Genomic DNA, 15,292 nt, shown 5'->3' on the forward strand with positions numbered 1-15,292 from the left:
CTGCACACTCGTGGTGGTGGAGGGGAGTCCCCATTACCTGTAAAGCACTTTGAGTGGAGTGTCCAGAAAAACGATATAAGTGTAAGCAATTATTATTATAATAATACTGCTGTCCATGTCCTCTCACACTCCCCCTGAATTCACCAGCACACACACACTGTCGCACCTGACTGGACTGTAGACACTGCTAGAGCCACTGCTGTCCCTCTCCTCTCACACTCACCCTGAATTCACCAGCACACACACACACTGTCACACCTGACTGGACTGTAGACACTGCTAGAGCCACTGCTATGAAGTTCTTAAAAACGTATTCCCTGGATAGTGCTCCCTTCCTCCTCCTGCCGTCTCTGCGTTGTGGGGTGATTGCCAGACCGTCCAATACACATCACTCCTCCTGTCCTGGGTGGCTGGTCGAAACTCTAGTAGGGGACAGATTCCGACTTGCTCCGTTGCGCCGCCTGGTACCCGGCAAGCGGGAGGCGGTGAGCGCCGACGTCACAGCGGTGGGCGGGGCGTAGCGCGGCGTGGAGGTACAAGAACCGCGCGCCGCTGGCGCCCGGGTTTCATTCGTTCTGCCCGAGAGCCGAGACGAGTCTCCCGACCGACGGCCTGTTCCTGTCGTGCAAAGTAATGGCCACGGAGCTACAGGATCCCCATGACGCCAAAAAGGTAAACGGTTCTCTGCTGTGTGTTATTGTCGCTTACCATGTGCGTTTTGTTTTAGTGCCGTTTGAAACTCGGGCTTCTTTACAACTTTCTTGGGACGGTATCCAAAATGGGACGGAAGTTGCAACAGATATCATCTAGAGAGCCCAAACGCAAATATTTGTATCTAAGAATCCACAGCACGGCACATGGGAAAATGCATTTTTATCTTTGGCACTCTAATCGTTTTTTTATTCGCTCTCGTATACATTAAATCCGTACATTAATTCTTTTTTTTCTTAACCACTATCGTTTTAATAAGCGAACTTTTCCCAAGCGGTGCTTTGATGCACATTTTTTCCCCGTGTTTTGCGCAGACATTGGTTGGTTGGCTTTGCTCGAAGTCGAGCTTCAAGCTAGCGAATCCGAAATAAGCGATGCGCGTTATAAATGAAATAAATACGTATTTCGAAATTTGATTTTTTCGATTGCACCTCTTAACGTGTAACTTCTTTATATCCGCTGTAACAGGAACCTATAATTTCCTATGAGTACAACGAACTTAAACTGTTGCCCCTACTCTGTTTAAACACCTAGATTGTGCTTCTGTATCATTATAGTGTATAACTGAAGCCTTCCACTGTAGCACGTCCATAGTTTTACCGTATTTCATAGAAATGGCAGTATCCTAGCTCCTATTGTAGGGCCTGTTGTAACAGGACAAAAAGAAATGTGAATTTATTTTGTGTAGGCTAATTTCAATCTATTGCTTTGCGTTCAATTTCAATCGCCTTTTATTTCTCTGTGTGTGTTTTGCCATGACATGAAATTAGTCTTAGTTCTTTTAAAAAAACTGGTTCCATGCTCGTTCGGGCCCATCTAAATTTGCTCCGTATTCGCCTCCGTCTCCGTGTGGGGGCTCATTCCAGCCCAGCTCGTCAGCTCGTGAGTTCTGCGCTGAATAGTCTACGCACCTACTGCTCGCGCGCAGCGTCTCTGCAGCCTCTCGGCTTCACGCGCAGCGCGTTAGTCTCGCGCTCCTAAACAGCTTCGGACCGCACAGAGTCACTTTTATACTTGTCAGATTACTGCGATCGTGAGCTCCACTGCAGGTGAACAATATCAACACCGGTACTAATGCTAGCAGGTACTGCGGGTTTCTTAAAAAGAATTTCTGTGATTCGACTCTGAACGCCATGTCTTTGGACACTGACCTAAAGGTTGTGCATTTAATCTGCTTGCTTCGATACACCTGGGTATTAGTTTATGGTTTATTAAGCACAAGGCCGACAGGTCTCACGTGCCTGCGCAGGGGTCTGAGGTCTGAAAACCGCGTGTTAGGCTCTAGAAAATTCTAGTAATGCTTCCGAGTCCGTTTAGGTTCAGACAAGGGTGGGGGTCGGCTCGCGGGGGGTGAGTCCGAGGAGCTGACCATCTCTGTGCCGCGCTGTGCAGGTGCCGAAGCCGCTGCTGGAGAAGCGCCGGCGCGAGCGGATCAACCAGAGCCTCGAGACACTGCGCGTCCTGCTGCTGGAAAACACAAAGAACGAGGTGGGTCGCGCGAAGGGGCGCTCCTCGCCGCCACCTCATTTCCGTTTCTGATTTGATCTGTACGCGTTTCCACTATTTGCCTCCGCGGTCCTTCAGTGGATGCTGACAAAGTAAACAGTGACTTAGATGGTCCTCCAGTTGTCAATGTAGCGCCCCCTGGTGTCCATCACAGGTTAGACAGACACCACACACACTCGCATGGTATCACGTACCAGCATGTCTTTGGACAGTGGGGGGAAACCAGAGCCCCTAGTGGAGACCAACACAGACAACATACAAGCTCCACACAGACAGCACCTCAGGAAATGACTCAAGGGCCCAAGTAAAGGTCTTTGCCATTTTCCTAAGCATGTGGATCAATGCTCATGTGCACTATTTTCACAGTGCAGTTACTGAAATAGATCAACCAGTAGTGTCTCCTTTTGACTTGAGGTTTCGGACAGCAGCTCACAACTTCCGTGCTGAGCTCAAGGGCACAGAGAGCACAGGCCTCCTCTTCCCAAACCACACGCCCTCCTGTCTCCTGATCCCACTGACCTCTTCCCAAACCACACGCCCTCCTGTCTCCTCTTCCCTACACCTCCCTCCCTCCTGTCTCCTCTTCCGTACACCTCCCTCCCTCCTGTCTCCTCTTCCCTACACCTCCCTCCCTCCTGTCTCCTCTTCCCTACACCTCTCTCCCTCCTGTCTCCTCTTCCCTACACCTCCCGCCCTCCTGTCTCCTCTTCCCTACACCTCCCTCCCTCCTGTCTCCTCTTCCCTACACCTCCCTCCCTCCTGTCTCCTCTTCCCTACACCTCCCTCCCTCCTGTCTCCTCTTCCGTACACCTCCCTCCCTCCTGTCTCCTCTTCCCTACACCTCCTGCCCTCGTGTCTCCTCTTCCCTACACCTCCCGCCCTCCTGTCTCCTCTTCCCTACACCTCCCTCCCTCCTGTCTCCTCTTCCCTACACCTCCCTCCCTCCTGTCTCCTCTTCCCTACACCTCCCTCCCTCCTGTCTCCTCTTCCGTACACCTCCCTCCCTCCTGTCTCCTCTTCCGTACACCTCCCTCCCTCCTGTCTCCTCTTCCCTACACCTCCTGCCCTCGTGTCTCCTCTTCCCTACACCTCCCGCCCTCCTGTCTCCTCTTCCCTACACCTCCCTCCCTCCTGTCTCCTCTTCCCTACACCTCCCGCCCTCCTGTCTCCTCTTCCCTACACCTCCCTCCCTCCTGTCTCCTCTTCCCTACACCTCCTGCCCTCGTGTCTCCTCTTCCCTACACCTCCCGCCCTCCTGTCTCCTCTTCCCTACACCTCCCTCCCTCCTGTCTCCTCTTCCCTACACCTCCCTCCCTCCTGTCTCCTCTTCCCTACACCTCCCTCCCTCCTGTCTCCTCTTCCGTACACCTCCCTCCCTCCTGTCTCCTCTTCCGTACACCTCCCTCCCTCCTGTCTCCTCTTCCCTACACCTCCTGCCCTCGTGTCTCCTCTTCCCTACACCTCCCGCCCTCCTGTCTCCTCTTCCCTACACCTCCCTCCCTCCTGTCTCCTCTTCCCTACACCTCCCTCCCTCCTGTCTCCTCTTCCCTACACCTCCCTCCCTCCTGTCTCCTCTTCCGTACACCTCCCTCCCTCCTGTCTCCTCTTCCGTACACCTCCCTCCCTCCTGTCTCCTCTTCCCTACACCTCCCGCCCTCCTGTCTCCTCTTCCCTACACCTCCCTCCCTCCTGTCTCCTCTTCCCTAGACCACACGCCCTCCTGTCTCCTCTTCCCTACACCTCCCTCCCTCCTGTCTCCTCTTCCCTACACCTCACTCCCTCCTGTCTCCTCTTCCCTAGACCACACGCCCTCATGTCTCCTCTTCCCTACACCTCCCTCCCTCCTGTTTCCTCTTCCCTACACCTCCCTCCCTCCTGTTTCCACTTCCCTACACCTCACTCCCTCCTGTCTCCTCTTCCCTAGACCACACGCCCTCCTGTCTCCTCTTCCCTACACCTCCCTCCCTCCTGCCTCCTCTTCCCTAGACCACACGCCCTCCTGTCTCCTCTTCCCTACACCACCCTCCCTCCTGCCTCCTCTTCCCTAGACCACACGCCCTCCTGTCTCCTCTTCCCTAGACCACACGCCCTCCTGTCTCCTCTTCCCTACACCTCACTCCCTCCTGCCTCCTCTTCCCTACACCTCACTCCCTCCTGCCTCCTCTTCCCTAGACCACACGCCCTCCTGCCTCCTCTTCCCTACACCTCCCTCCCTCCTGTCTCCTCTTCCCTAGACCACACGCCCTCCTGTCTCCTCTTCCCTACACCTCACTCCCTCCTGCCTCCTCTTCCCTACACCTCACTCCCTCCTGCCTCCTCTTCCCTACACCTCACTCCCTCCTCCCAGCAGTGCCAGGCTGACATTCCCATCTGTGTTTTCAGAAACTGCGCAACCCCAAGGTGGAGAAGGCCGAGATCCTGGAGAGCGCGGTGCACTTCCTGAAGGGGGAGCTGGAGGCGGGCGGCAGGAGAGCCCGGCCTGCGCAGCCGGAGCTGGGGCAGCAGCAGCAGCAGGAAGAGGAGGAGGGGGAGGAAGCCCAGGCCGGGGCGGGGCCGCGGCTCTTTCCACGGCCGCCGCCGCCACCCCTCTGGCGCCACCAGCAGACGTACCGCGAGGGCATGCGCTCCTGCCTGCTGCGCGTCGGCCACTTCATCGCCGCCAAGAGCCGCGCGCTGGAGGACTCCGAGGGTCCAGGGCCCGCGGCCTGGCTCAGCCCGCCAGGCGGCGTGGGGGACACGCTGCTTCCGGTCAGCACCCCCAGATCTCCGGGCCGCGCCCCCTGGCCGGGACACCTGCAGCCCGCCGTCCCCCATCCGGCACCCAAAAGGCCCAAACTCGGGGTCTGCAGCCCCCCCCACGGATCACACAGACTCCCAGAGAGCACCGGGTTCTGCCCCAGCTGGCAGGGCAGTGCCGGGTCACGAGAGACGGACCGGACCGGAGCAGCGCCGGAAGGACCGAAAGAAGTCGCCATGCCTGGCCAGGAGGTGTGGAGACCGTGGCCGCAGTAGAGCCGGCAGCCAGCAGGGGGAGCTGTGCCGGTTGGAGCAGGACTCGCCCACAGTGGACACAGTGCCTCAGCCTCCAGCACTCCTGTACACAGAGATCAGATCTTCAGAAGATTTTATATTTAACTTATTGTCTGAAGAGAAGGACTCGATTTTTTCAAGTTAATGTTAATGGGCATTATTTATAACAGCTCTCTCTCTGATCAATAGCAATCACTCCAGCTTTCTCTCATGCTGATCAATAGGAATCACTCCCAGCTCTTTCTCCTGCTAATCACTAGGAATCACCCCCAAATCTCTCTGATCACTAGGAATCACTCCCAGCTCTCCTGCTAATACCTAGGAATCACTCCCAGCTCTCTCTCTGATCAACAGGAATCACTCCCAGCTCTCCCTGATCAATATGAATCACTCCCAGGTCTCTGATCACTAGGAATCACTCCCAACTCTCTCTCCTGCTAATCACCAGGAATCACTCCCAGCTCTCTCTCTCTGATCAATAGGAATCACTCCCAGCTCTCCCTGATCAATATGAATCACTCCCAGGTCTCTGATCACTAGGAATCACTCCCAACTCTCTCTCCTGCTAATCACCAGGAATCACTCCCAGCTCTCTCTCTCTGATCAATAGGAATCACTCCCAGCTCTCTCTGATCAATAGGAATCACTCCCAGCTCTCTCTCCTGCTGGTCAATGGGAATCAGTCGCAGACTGGGAATAAGAAGTCAAGTCAGCTTGGTGATGTCAGACTGCACCTCAAGAGTTTCATGACTAATTGGATCTGTTATTTATATTGTTTTCTTCAGTCCTGGCCATGAAAGGCAACCAGAGAGCTTTTGGTTTGCTTGTGTGTCACATTGTGATGCTGTAGTGAAAAGCTGTCATTTCTACTGTTTTTTCACTACTCGTCTCTCCAAATGACTTTGCCTTCTAGGTTCATCACTCAAAGCTCAGGTCTTTGTCTTTTTATATTAAACAGGCAAAGGAGACAGCGTGTTTATTTGTATTTTTTATATTAAAAAACAGTTTTGTACAATACATATTTGGGTGTCCCTGGAATAAACTTATTTATGAAACAAATGGGTGTTTTGTGATGAGTCCTGATGTCTCTGTGCGCGTCTCGCACCATCTCTCACCCTAAGTCTGCCCATGTCTGCCCTTTCCTCTCACTCCTGCACCTTGGTCCCTCTGATTTCCTGTCTCTCTCGCTCTTCTGGAGCTCCGCTGGCATGACCAGTGAACTGGTGTTGCCACAGGAGTCACAGCTAGCGGAGAGCTGCTTTCCTGACACCTTCCTGAATGCATGAACTGCTGTCCAAGGCCCGTTTGTTATGGAGGGGGACTAAATGAAAAAGTGGTTCTAGGTATTGTATGGAAGCAGTATAGTGTAAAAACAAATGACAGTCTATTTTCATGTGTGTAAACCAGACATTGCATACCTAATGTCCTGTATGTATAAAATAATTAAAAGGCTTCACTCAGAATAAAGAACCTATGCTTGTAATAAAGGCCGATTGTTGGTCAGGTTGTGACTGGAATTTGCACACTGAGCTTCCTCTGATGATTTGCATCCTCCAGTATGATTGGAAATTGTATTTTGGCAGGAATAGGAATTCTGGAATTAATTATTTTAGGTCATACTTGTATAATCCTGGAGTATTTCTTCCTGTCTCTGTCTCTGCTTCTCCAAGCCAACAGCAGTGGGAGCACAGCCTGTCCTCTCTGGACAGCCAGGTCTGTGTGTCCAGTTTCTATGTCCAGGCTGTGGTCACTGAGCCTGTCCTCTCTGGACAGCCAGGTCTGCTTGTGTCCAGTGTCTATGTCCAGGCTGTGGTCACTGAGCCTGTCCTCTCTGGACAGCCAGGTCTGTGTGTCCAGTTTCTATGTCCAGGCTGTGGTCACTGAGCCTGTCCTCTCTGGACAGCCAGGTCAGTGTGTGTCCAGTGTCTGTTGTAGCTGTGGTAACTGAGCCTGTACTTTCTCGAATTATTTTATGTGACTTATGATTTACTTGTGTGTTTTGTGCTTATATGGGAGAAGCCAAAGACACATTTCCACAGGAGTGAGCAATAAGGTTTCTCTCTCTCTCTCTCACCCTCTTCATCCGGATGTGCACGTTAAGGTAAGAACACATCCCCTGAAGCAGACCGGCGCGGGGGTGTGATATCGCCGTGCTCTGCAGCCCCTCACTGCGGCGCGATTCTCACCCGCGCTGCTGCCCCGCTCGCCACACGAGCCGCCGCGAGGCTCTTCCACACCCCAGCGCGGGACCGTTCGCCCCCTGTGGCTGTGTTGACATGGAAACTCTGTTACTCGACCAGCGCTCACAGCAAGATAGGAGGACATACAGTAACAGCAGCGCTGATAATAACGCCTTACGTTTGCGGCTTCGACTGCTTCGCTCAGAGGGGGATGGGAGACAGAAAAGTAGTTAATGATACACTTGATATAAACGTACTTCACTGTTTTATTATATACTGAGAGAAACCAATAACGCCTCGATTGAGTTAGAACCAGTAGCATCTGGTTCCAGTGCCTTGCAGTGTGTCCCTGTCATGAGCTCCAGTGTAGTGAACTGGCCGGTACGCTGTCCTCCCTTCTCCCGGACAGGCTGCGCGCTCAGCCCGTCCTGCGGTGTGCTTAAAGGTCTGCGGCTGGATCTGCTGTGGCGCGCGCGCAGAATGACCTCACCATCGTGTCCTCTCACGGCCGGGGGGAGGGGGGTCTCGTCTTCCAGAACGTCTTCAGCTGTACGGGATTTTCGGAAGTCTTTAAACGGCCCTTAACTAAATCATTGCAGGCTGAGAAGACCCCGATTCTCCTAATCTCCTAATCCTGTTAGCGGCGTGCATTTGGGGGGTGTGGGGGGAGACGCTAGGCTCTGTGTACACGGCTTTAGCAAACCCTTGGACGCGTTCGGCCGCTCATTAGCTCCAGCTCCAAAGGATGGATATTAAAAAAGCCCCTCGCCCCCATCCCAAATAAACATCTAATCAGGTCTGATCCGAAATCCCCAGAAGCAGGAATTATCCCGGGCCAGCCGAGCGGCACAGAGCCGGAGATCGGAGCGACGCCATGGCAACTCGCCACGGAGGCCGGGTGCGGTTGCTATGGCGACGCGCGCGAGCTCTGCACCCCCGGCTGGAGTGGGGCGGCTCGGCTCGAGCCGGGTGTTCCTGTCCGCCAGCAGTGAGCTGATCCCAGGATCTCATCCGGCTGCGTCTGTTGACAGGCCGGGGTCCCGGCTTCAACATGGCTGGACAGCGCGCTCCACACCCCCACCACCCTTTGTGCAAAGAAGCGCCTCCGGCTCTCGGTTTGAAACGGCCGTCCCTGGTTCAGGCTTGCTCGGTGCTGGATGTCAGCCCGCTGCTTTTGAGGGTTTTGAACACCTGAAGTGAAGTAGAGATGAAACCTGCTTTATCGCTGCGCTGCTTGGAGAGGCGCCCCCCGTAGGCGACTCTGGGAACTCCTGACCCCGCGCGCCAAGGCCGGGCACAAGGCACAAGGCAGCACGAGTCGACAGCTGCGTGCCAAACGCACGAGAGGCGTCAATGCCTTCCGGCTCCCCGACCAGGAGCAGCCCGCGCGCTTCACGAACAGGCGCGAGCCTCAACACTTGGCCCTGCGCTCACGGGGTGTGAGGACAAACTCCGTGAATATGCGTGTCTGTTTGTGTATGTGTGCGTGTGGGGGGGTGTCACTGGGGCGGAATGCGCCAGTGACGCCGTGAGAGCGTCCTTCTCTCACCCGGGTTCGAAGTCGACCCGGTGTGAGATTCGGCTCCTCGTCAACCCCGTCACAGACAGCTCCCATCTCTTTTCCCACGAGAAAGATTGGCGCCGCCGTTCCCACACCGCGCGCTGCCCTGGATGGGGAGCAAAGCGAACCGGCTGGAACAGTCGACTGGTCCCGTCGGCTGTTCACATCGCTGGTCCAATTGGAAATCAGAGACACACCCGGGAGCTCTCCGGCCGCGGAGGACGATGTGTCTCGAGTTACTGCGGTTTAACCTATCCGAGCTCGCTCTGGGAGGCGGTGAGGGGACCGAACCGCAGGCTCAGAAGCGACACCGGCGCCTCACCCGTCCACTCGGGAAAACGGCTACTTTTGGTCGCGAGGCGGGCGGACAATTGTGGTACAGAGTGAAGGAATGGAGTCGGTATCGGGCACCTGCTTAGGAAAATGACAACAGACCGGGCAAAATAGTCGAATTTCCCTTCTTTCCCGTACTAACACGCAACACTTTGTCCCCGGGGCAGACAATCGATCGCTGTTCTCTGCAGGTGTTAAGGAATAAACCAGAGCAAACGGCCCCCTATTTTCTCGAGCTGAGTTTCACAAGCCTCTGCCATATGCGCGTGGCCAAACTGCGAAGCGTGGAAGTTCGCGCTTCGGCGGCAGATGAAAGATCACCCTCTCCCACTCACCTCACCCTCTCCCACTCTGCGTGTTCCCACCCGCCCCTCCCTCTCAAATTCAAATCCAAATTCAATATTGGCATTGTCACAACACAGGGGACGCGATACATGACACAATACTTGAACAATATTTGTTTATTCTACAGTCCCAGTACAGGAGAAAGGGCCCATTACAATAGGAGCTACAGTCCCAGTACAGGAGAACAGTCCCGTTACAATAGGGGCTACAGTCCCAGTACAGGAGAACAGTCCCGTTTCAATAGGAGCTACAGTCCCAGTACAGGAGAACAGTCCTGTTACAATAGGGGCTACAGTCCCAGTACAGGAGAACAGTCCTGTTACAATAGGGGCTACAGTCCCAGTACAGGAGAACAGTCCCGTTACAATATGAGCTACAGTCCCAGTACAGGAGAACAATCCTGTTACAAAAGGAGCTACAGTCCCAGTACAGGAGAACAGTCCTGTTACAAAAGGAGCTACAGTCCCAGTACAGGAGAACAGTCCTGTTACAAAAGGAGCTACAGTCCCTTGGCAGTAGAATACTTCCATTTCAATGGAAGGCTTCAGTTATACACTTTAATGATACAGAAGATAAATCTAGGTGTTTAAACGGGGTAGGGGCGACAGTTTAAGTTCATTGTACTCATTGTAAATTATAGGTTGAAGGTCAGTCTACGAGCATCAAGGCTGATACTTAACCTCATGCTATTTTGTTGAAACTTTCTACGGGGGTGGAGCGGGATGACACCGGTGAGAGAAACAGACGTAACCGAGGCGTGTGTGTGAGAGAGAGAGGAGGGATATTGCGGGTCACTACGTCACTCGCACCTCTCCGCCAATCGCAGCTCGCCTGGCCGAGCAGTATATACCGCAGAGAGGGGGGCGCGCGGCTCCCAAATTCCTGTCGCCTGCAGCGGCTCGCGGATATTCGGATTCGTTCGTCGGTGGACCGGAATCGCCTCTCCTCGCAATTAGCACGGCCAGTCTCAATTCCCACAAAGCATGAGGCGTTCAAGTCGGACTAACTTTCGAGGGATCAAGAAAGTGAGTGTTCTATGAGTCTGGGCGGATAACGTCGCGTTATTTATTTGTTTTCTTTCCAGTTGTGTACAGGTTTGTAGTTGTAGGGACGATAAATTTGTGCGACGAGATTTCGTTTCCACAATCATGAGGAGTTCATGTCGGACTAACTTTCAAGGGATAAAGAAAGTGAGTGTTCTCTGTCCCTCGGTTTTTAATGTTCTTTTCAGTTATAATACACATTTGTAATGGTGGGGGACAATAACTGGACTTCCTCCGTCGGGTCCCGATAGGAAGAACTCAGGGGAAACGGTTACAGAAGGGCCACCCGAGGAGTATTAGTCAAATATGAGCACTTCCTATTAATGCAAACAGTACAATTAGTGGTAGTTATTAATGAAGCATCGCTTATATTAATATTAACATTATCGAAGTAGTTCAAGTAGGGGGCTGCGTCAGCATGCGTAGGCTGCAAAGGAACAAGTAAAGGTTTATTCCTGTGCTGAAAAAAGAAGAAAGGAAACACAACTTTTCGGCTGTGGAGCCTTCTTCTGGTGTGCTTCTCCACACCCGAAGAAGGCTCCACGGCCAAAACGTTGTCTTTTCTTTCTTCTCTTTTCAGCGCGGAATAAACCTATTACTTGTCCCTTAGCATTATCGAGTCAGTTGCGAGCTTTCCTTAGGAGTTCCCAGATCTGGCGTTGAAGAGAAATCGCCATCCACAACCCGAACGCTCTGTGAGCGTTTGCAATGCCTGGTGAGATGCTGTAGGTTTGGCTGATCGCGCCTGGGGTAGAGGGCAGCCTCCAACCCCGTCCAGAGTGCGTGACCCCAGGGGCAGCAGCAAGCTGGGGACCAGTGTGAAAGGAGGGGTTTGTGTGGGACATTCAGAGCTCATTTGCTCTGTATGCGGGCGGTGAGGAAGAGCCGGGCGAGATGGACTGGTCCTTGTTGACCCTCCCCAAGTGCAGTTCATAACTTCCGCGTTATGAACAAAAGGGCAAGTTTCCCTATGCCTGCAGATAATTATCATTTAATTGCTTACACTTATATAGCGCTTTTCTGTACACTCCACTCAAAGCGCTTTACAAGTAATGGGGACTCCCCTCCACCACCACTGCAGCATCCACCAGATGACAACACCTAACACGATACTTTATTTCATTCGCGAGCCGGACATTAAATACGTTCACTGGCGTTATATACATTTTTTTCATTTTTTATTACAGCTTCCGAGGTATTGGAAAAGGGGGTTCTCTAATTTCTAATGAAAGAGGGTTGTTAATTTTTAATAAATTAAATAGGGGAGTTTTAATTTTAATAAAAGGGTTTATATAATTTGTTCCGAGTTTTTAACTATGCATCGTATCAAACCTCGCAGAACTATCCCATTCGCCTGTTCAGATCTGGACGTAGTGCTCAGGGTAGTTTAAAATTAAATGAATCCTCCGCCTTCTTACTCGGAGTTCCAAGATCTTACGTGTTGTTTGAACTCGGGAAGCTTTGGCCAACGTGTCAATGGCGCCCCCTGGTGGTGGGATCTGATTTCACAGCAGTATAAGACCTCAATTGCCTGGACAGCGCTCAACAGAGAAGCGCTCTCCCACATGTCACGGAAATATGTGTATTTATCTGCTTCGAGAGCTGCAGCTGCTAGTGCTTCTGCTAATATTAATTCTACATTTTATTACTACTACTAATAATAAGTATTCATTGGTGTATCCATCTGTCCATGTCTCAGCATGAGTGTGTCTGCCTGATCACCTGTCTGTCTCTGTTCACCTGTTGGCCTCTGATCACTTGTCTGTCTCTGTTCACCTGTCTGCCTGATCGCCTGTCTGTCTCTGTTTGCCTGTCTATCTCTGATCACCTGTCTGTGTCTTATCTCTGATCAGGGACACCTGTCTGTCCCTGATCACTTGTCTGTCTCTGATCTCCTGTCTCTGATCACCTGTCTGCCTGATCACTTGTCTGTCTCTTACTGCCCTTTTCCCATGATCACCTGTCTGTCCTGCCTGTCTCCAGATGCTGAAGCCCCTAGTGGAGAAGAAGAGGCGCGACAGGATCAACCAGAGTCTGGAGGAGCTGAGGGCCCTGCTGTTCAACTGCACACATGACCAGGTCAGACCGGCCTTCTGTCTGTGTCTGTCTCTTTAGTGCAGGGCAGGGTCAGTGTGTCTACAGGGTGTCCAGTCCTGGTCCTGCAGGGTCAGTGTGTGTACAGGGTGTCCAGTCCTGGTCCTGCAGGGTCAGTGTGTGTGCAGGGTGTCCAGCCCTGGTCCTGTAGGGTCAGTGTGTCTGCAGGGTGTCCAGTCCTGGTCCTGCAGGTTCAGTGTGTGTGCAGAGTGTCCAGCCCTGGTCCTGTAGGGTCAGTGTGACTGCAGGGTGTCCAGTCCTGGTCCTGGAGGGGTCAGTGTGTGTGCAGGATGTCCAGCCCTGGTCCTGTAGGGTCAGTGTGTCTGCAGGGTGTCCAGTCCTGGTCCTGGAGGGGTCAGTGTGTGTGCAGGATGTCCAGCCCTGGTCCTGGAGGGGTCAGTGTGTGTACAGGGTGTCCAGTCCTGGTCCTGCAGGGTCAGTGTGTGTGCAGGGTGTCCAGTCCTGGTCCTGGGGGACATGGTTTCCAGTCCTGATATATGTGACATTTTGTGGCAGTGTGTCGAAAAGACGACCAGAAGCGTCTCTGTGACAATGATTTCACTGCCATTGTTTTTCCAGCTCCCACTATGTTCTCATGCCCTTTGCTTGCGGTTTTGTGTCTCCACACACAGAGAGTCCGAAACCCGAAGCTGGAGAAGGCAGAGATCCTGGAGCTGACTGTGTCATACCTGGAGAGGAGGAGGAGGGAGAGGAAGACCGGGCGGACAGGTATGTGTCGGAGCCCAGGTCTCTGCTGCTTTGTCCAGCTCTTTAAGCCTCGACTGAACTAGCCTATGAACACTGAAACCGTATGGCTTCCTGCCACAAGGGGGCGCTGTTTGGGCCCCCTGTAGCCCGGGTAGTGCTTTGTAATGTCTCCCACTGTGACCTGGTTCCACACACTGTGTACCACAACAGTCCAAGGGCAGCCAGGAAGTGGGTGCCTTGAGTGAGGCTGGATTTGCTCAGTTTGCTCTGCAGCACCGCCCCCTTGTGGCTGTCCACTGGCCTTGCAGTGCCCTTCCTCCGGTGACTGAGTCCTACTGTGGGGGCTGTGGGGGTTCACTCACTCCCAGGGCTGTGGGTACAGGTTTAGCATGTAAAAACCCTAAATGTGGTACCTTATAAAATTCTCTCCAGCTCCTGGTCCTTTGTGCTGCATGTAAATGTTTTCAACCAGTTAACCAGTCCAGTGAGGGAGTTTGATTAAGTACCAGTGAACACAGCCAGAACATGTAGGGATCCAGAGGCGAAGGACCCATCGAGAGACATTCTACTACCTCTGTCAAAACCATATATATTTTACATATAATAAGATAATATTGTCAGATACCAGAATTATTATTGCCAAGCCTTGGTCACACTAGAGCAGTATGTGGCACAACACCAGGCACGCAAGGGAGCAGACTCTAACACACGGGAGCTGTGTGCGTTCTGGTGCCTGCAGTGTGTCTACACACAGATCTCACACTCTTCCTCTCTCCCTGTCACCTCCCCTCCCTGCCTGTCTCTTGCCTCTCACAGGTGAGGTACCTTCCCAGACCCGGGCTGCTCAGCCCCTCCGGGAGGGGGATACCCCGATCCCCAGTTACGAGGCCGGTTTCCAAAAGTGCGTCTCCCAGGTCACCAGTTTCATCCGCTGCGTGGAACCCCCAGAGCAGGAGCGTCTCGTCCGAGGGCTGAGGTGCTACTGGGGCTCCCGCCAGTCTGAGCCTGCTGAAGGGGAGACCCCCTCTGCTGGCGACGCCCCCTCGCCCCCCACTGCAGCACCGGATCTCGGGGAGGCGCTGCAATCCTGCCGCTGCTTGTACTGTTGGGGTGCACAGCCATACCTACTCCCAGGCACCCCCACAGTCTCCCCAACCTCTTTTCCTGCCTTCCCTAATCCCTATCCCTCTTCATCAGCCCCCCCGCCTCATCCCAGTGGGCGCCCCTCCACACCCCTGTACCCCACCCCCTCTCCCTCTCCCCCCTGTCCTGTCTCCAGTTCCCTCTCGCCCCCCTACGCGTCCCTCCCCTTCCCAGTCCCTTCTCCCTCCTCCTCCTCCTCTTCCTCACCTTGCTCCATCTTCTCGAACCCGGGCTGGAGTCTCCCCTCGCCCTTGGCCCCTATGGATCCTCTGCTGCCCCCGCACCACTCCCCCAGCCGGGGGGCAGACTGGAGCTGCCCTCCCAGGATCCTCCTGGCCTCGACACCCCTGCGGCACTCCGGGCTCCTGCCGGGCTCTCAGCGGGTCTGGAGGCCCTGGCAGTGAGAGGGATTCACCCACCTCCTCGACCACAGCCTCTCCCTGGGGCGGATTCCGGGACAGAGACGCTCTCCGGCCGCGTCTCCTCCCCCCAGCCGAGCGCAGGACGAGCGGGGGGGGCGAACTTGCCTTTCAGTTTCCCGATGGTGACGGACGCGCGGCGTGAGCGCCCTCTGCTGGGCGCGGCGCGTTTGGCGGCTCAGCGAGCGCTGCCGCTCGCAGAAAACCCGAGAGCGCGAG

At 54.0% G+C, this 15,292-nt stretch overlaps 2 protein-coding genes across 2 annotated transcripts; both read left to right on the forward strand.

The window, feature by feature from the left end:
* The first annotated feature begins 588 nt into the window (after positions 1 to 588).
* On the forward strand, positions 589 to 6,277 carry LOC102692999 (transcription factor HES-7-like). Its single transcript, XM_069186770.1, has 3 exons — positions 589 to 672; positions 2,104 to 2,199; positions 4,600 to 6,277. Exons 1-3 carry the CDS (start codon positions 634 to 636, stop codon positions 5,227 to 5,229), a joined length of 765 nt encoding a protein of 254 aa, XP_069042871.1. The 5' UTR covers positions 589 to 633; the 3' UTR covers positions 5,230 to 6,277.
* Positions 6,278 to 8,336: 2,059 nt separating this feature from the next.
* LOC138237803 (transcription factor HES-7-like) lies at positions 8,337 to 15,058 on the forward strand. Its single transcript, XM_069187645.1, has 6 exons — positions 8,337 to 8,415; positions 8,670 to 8,866; positions 12,693 to 12,788; positions 13,436 to 13,532; positions 14,328 to 14,610; positions 14,791 to 15,058. Exons 1-6 carry the CDS (start codon positions 8,337 to 8,339, stop codon positions 15,056 to 15,058), a joined length of 1,020 nt encoding a protein of 339 aa, XP_069043746.1.
* Positions 15,059 to 15,292: the final 234 nt, after the last annotated feature.

The sequence above is a fragment of the Lepisosteus oculatus genome, chromosome 3 (genome assembly GCF_040954835.1).
Source record: "Lepisosteus oculatus isolate fLepOcu1 chromosome 3, fLepOcu1.hap2, whole genome shotgun sequence".
Taxonomy (NCBI): Eukaryota; Metazoa; Chordata; class Actinopteri; order Semionotiformes; family Lepisosteidae; genus Lepisosteus; species Lepisosteus oculatus.

Coding starts and splice junctions, on each gene's coding strand:
- LOC102692999 (XM_069186770.1), top strand. CDS start 634: ATGGCCACGGAGCTACAGGATCCCCATGACGCCAAAAAG. Junction 673..2,103: donor ATCCCCATGACGCCAAAAAG/GTAAACGGTTCT, acceptor CGCGCTGTGCAG/GTGCCGAAGCCGCTGCTGGA. Junction 2,200..4,599: donor TGGAAAACACAAAGAACGAG/GTGGGTCGCGCG, acceptor CTGTGTTTTCAG/AAACTGCGCAACCCCAAGGT.
- LOC138237803 (XM_069187645.1), top strand. CDS start 8,337: ATGGCGACGCGCGCGAGCTCTGCACCCCCGGCTGGAGTGGGGCGGCTC. Junction 8,416..8,669: donor GGTGTTCCTGTCCGCCAGCA/GTGAGCTGATCC, acceptor CTGCTTGGAGAG/GCGCCCCCCGTAGGCGACTC. Junction 12,789..13,435: donor TCAACTGCACACATGACCAG/GTCAGACCGGCC, acceptor CTCCACACACAG/AGAGTCCGAAACCCGAAGCT.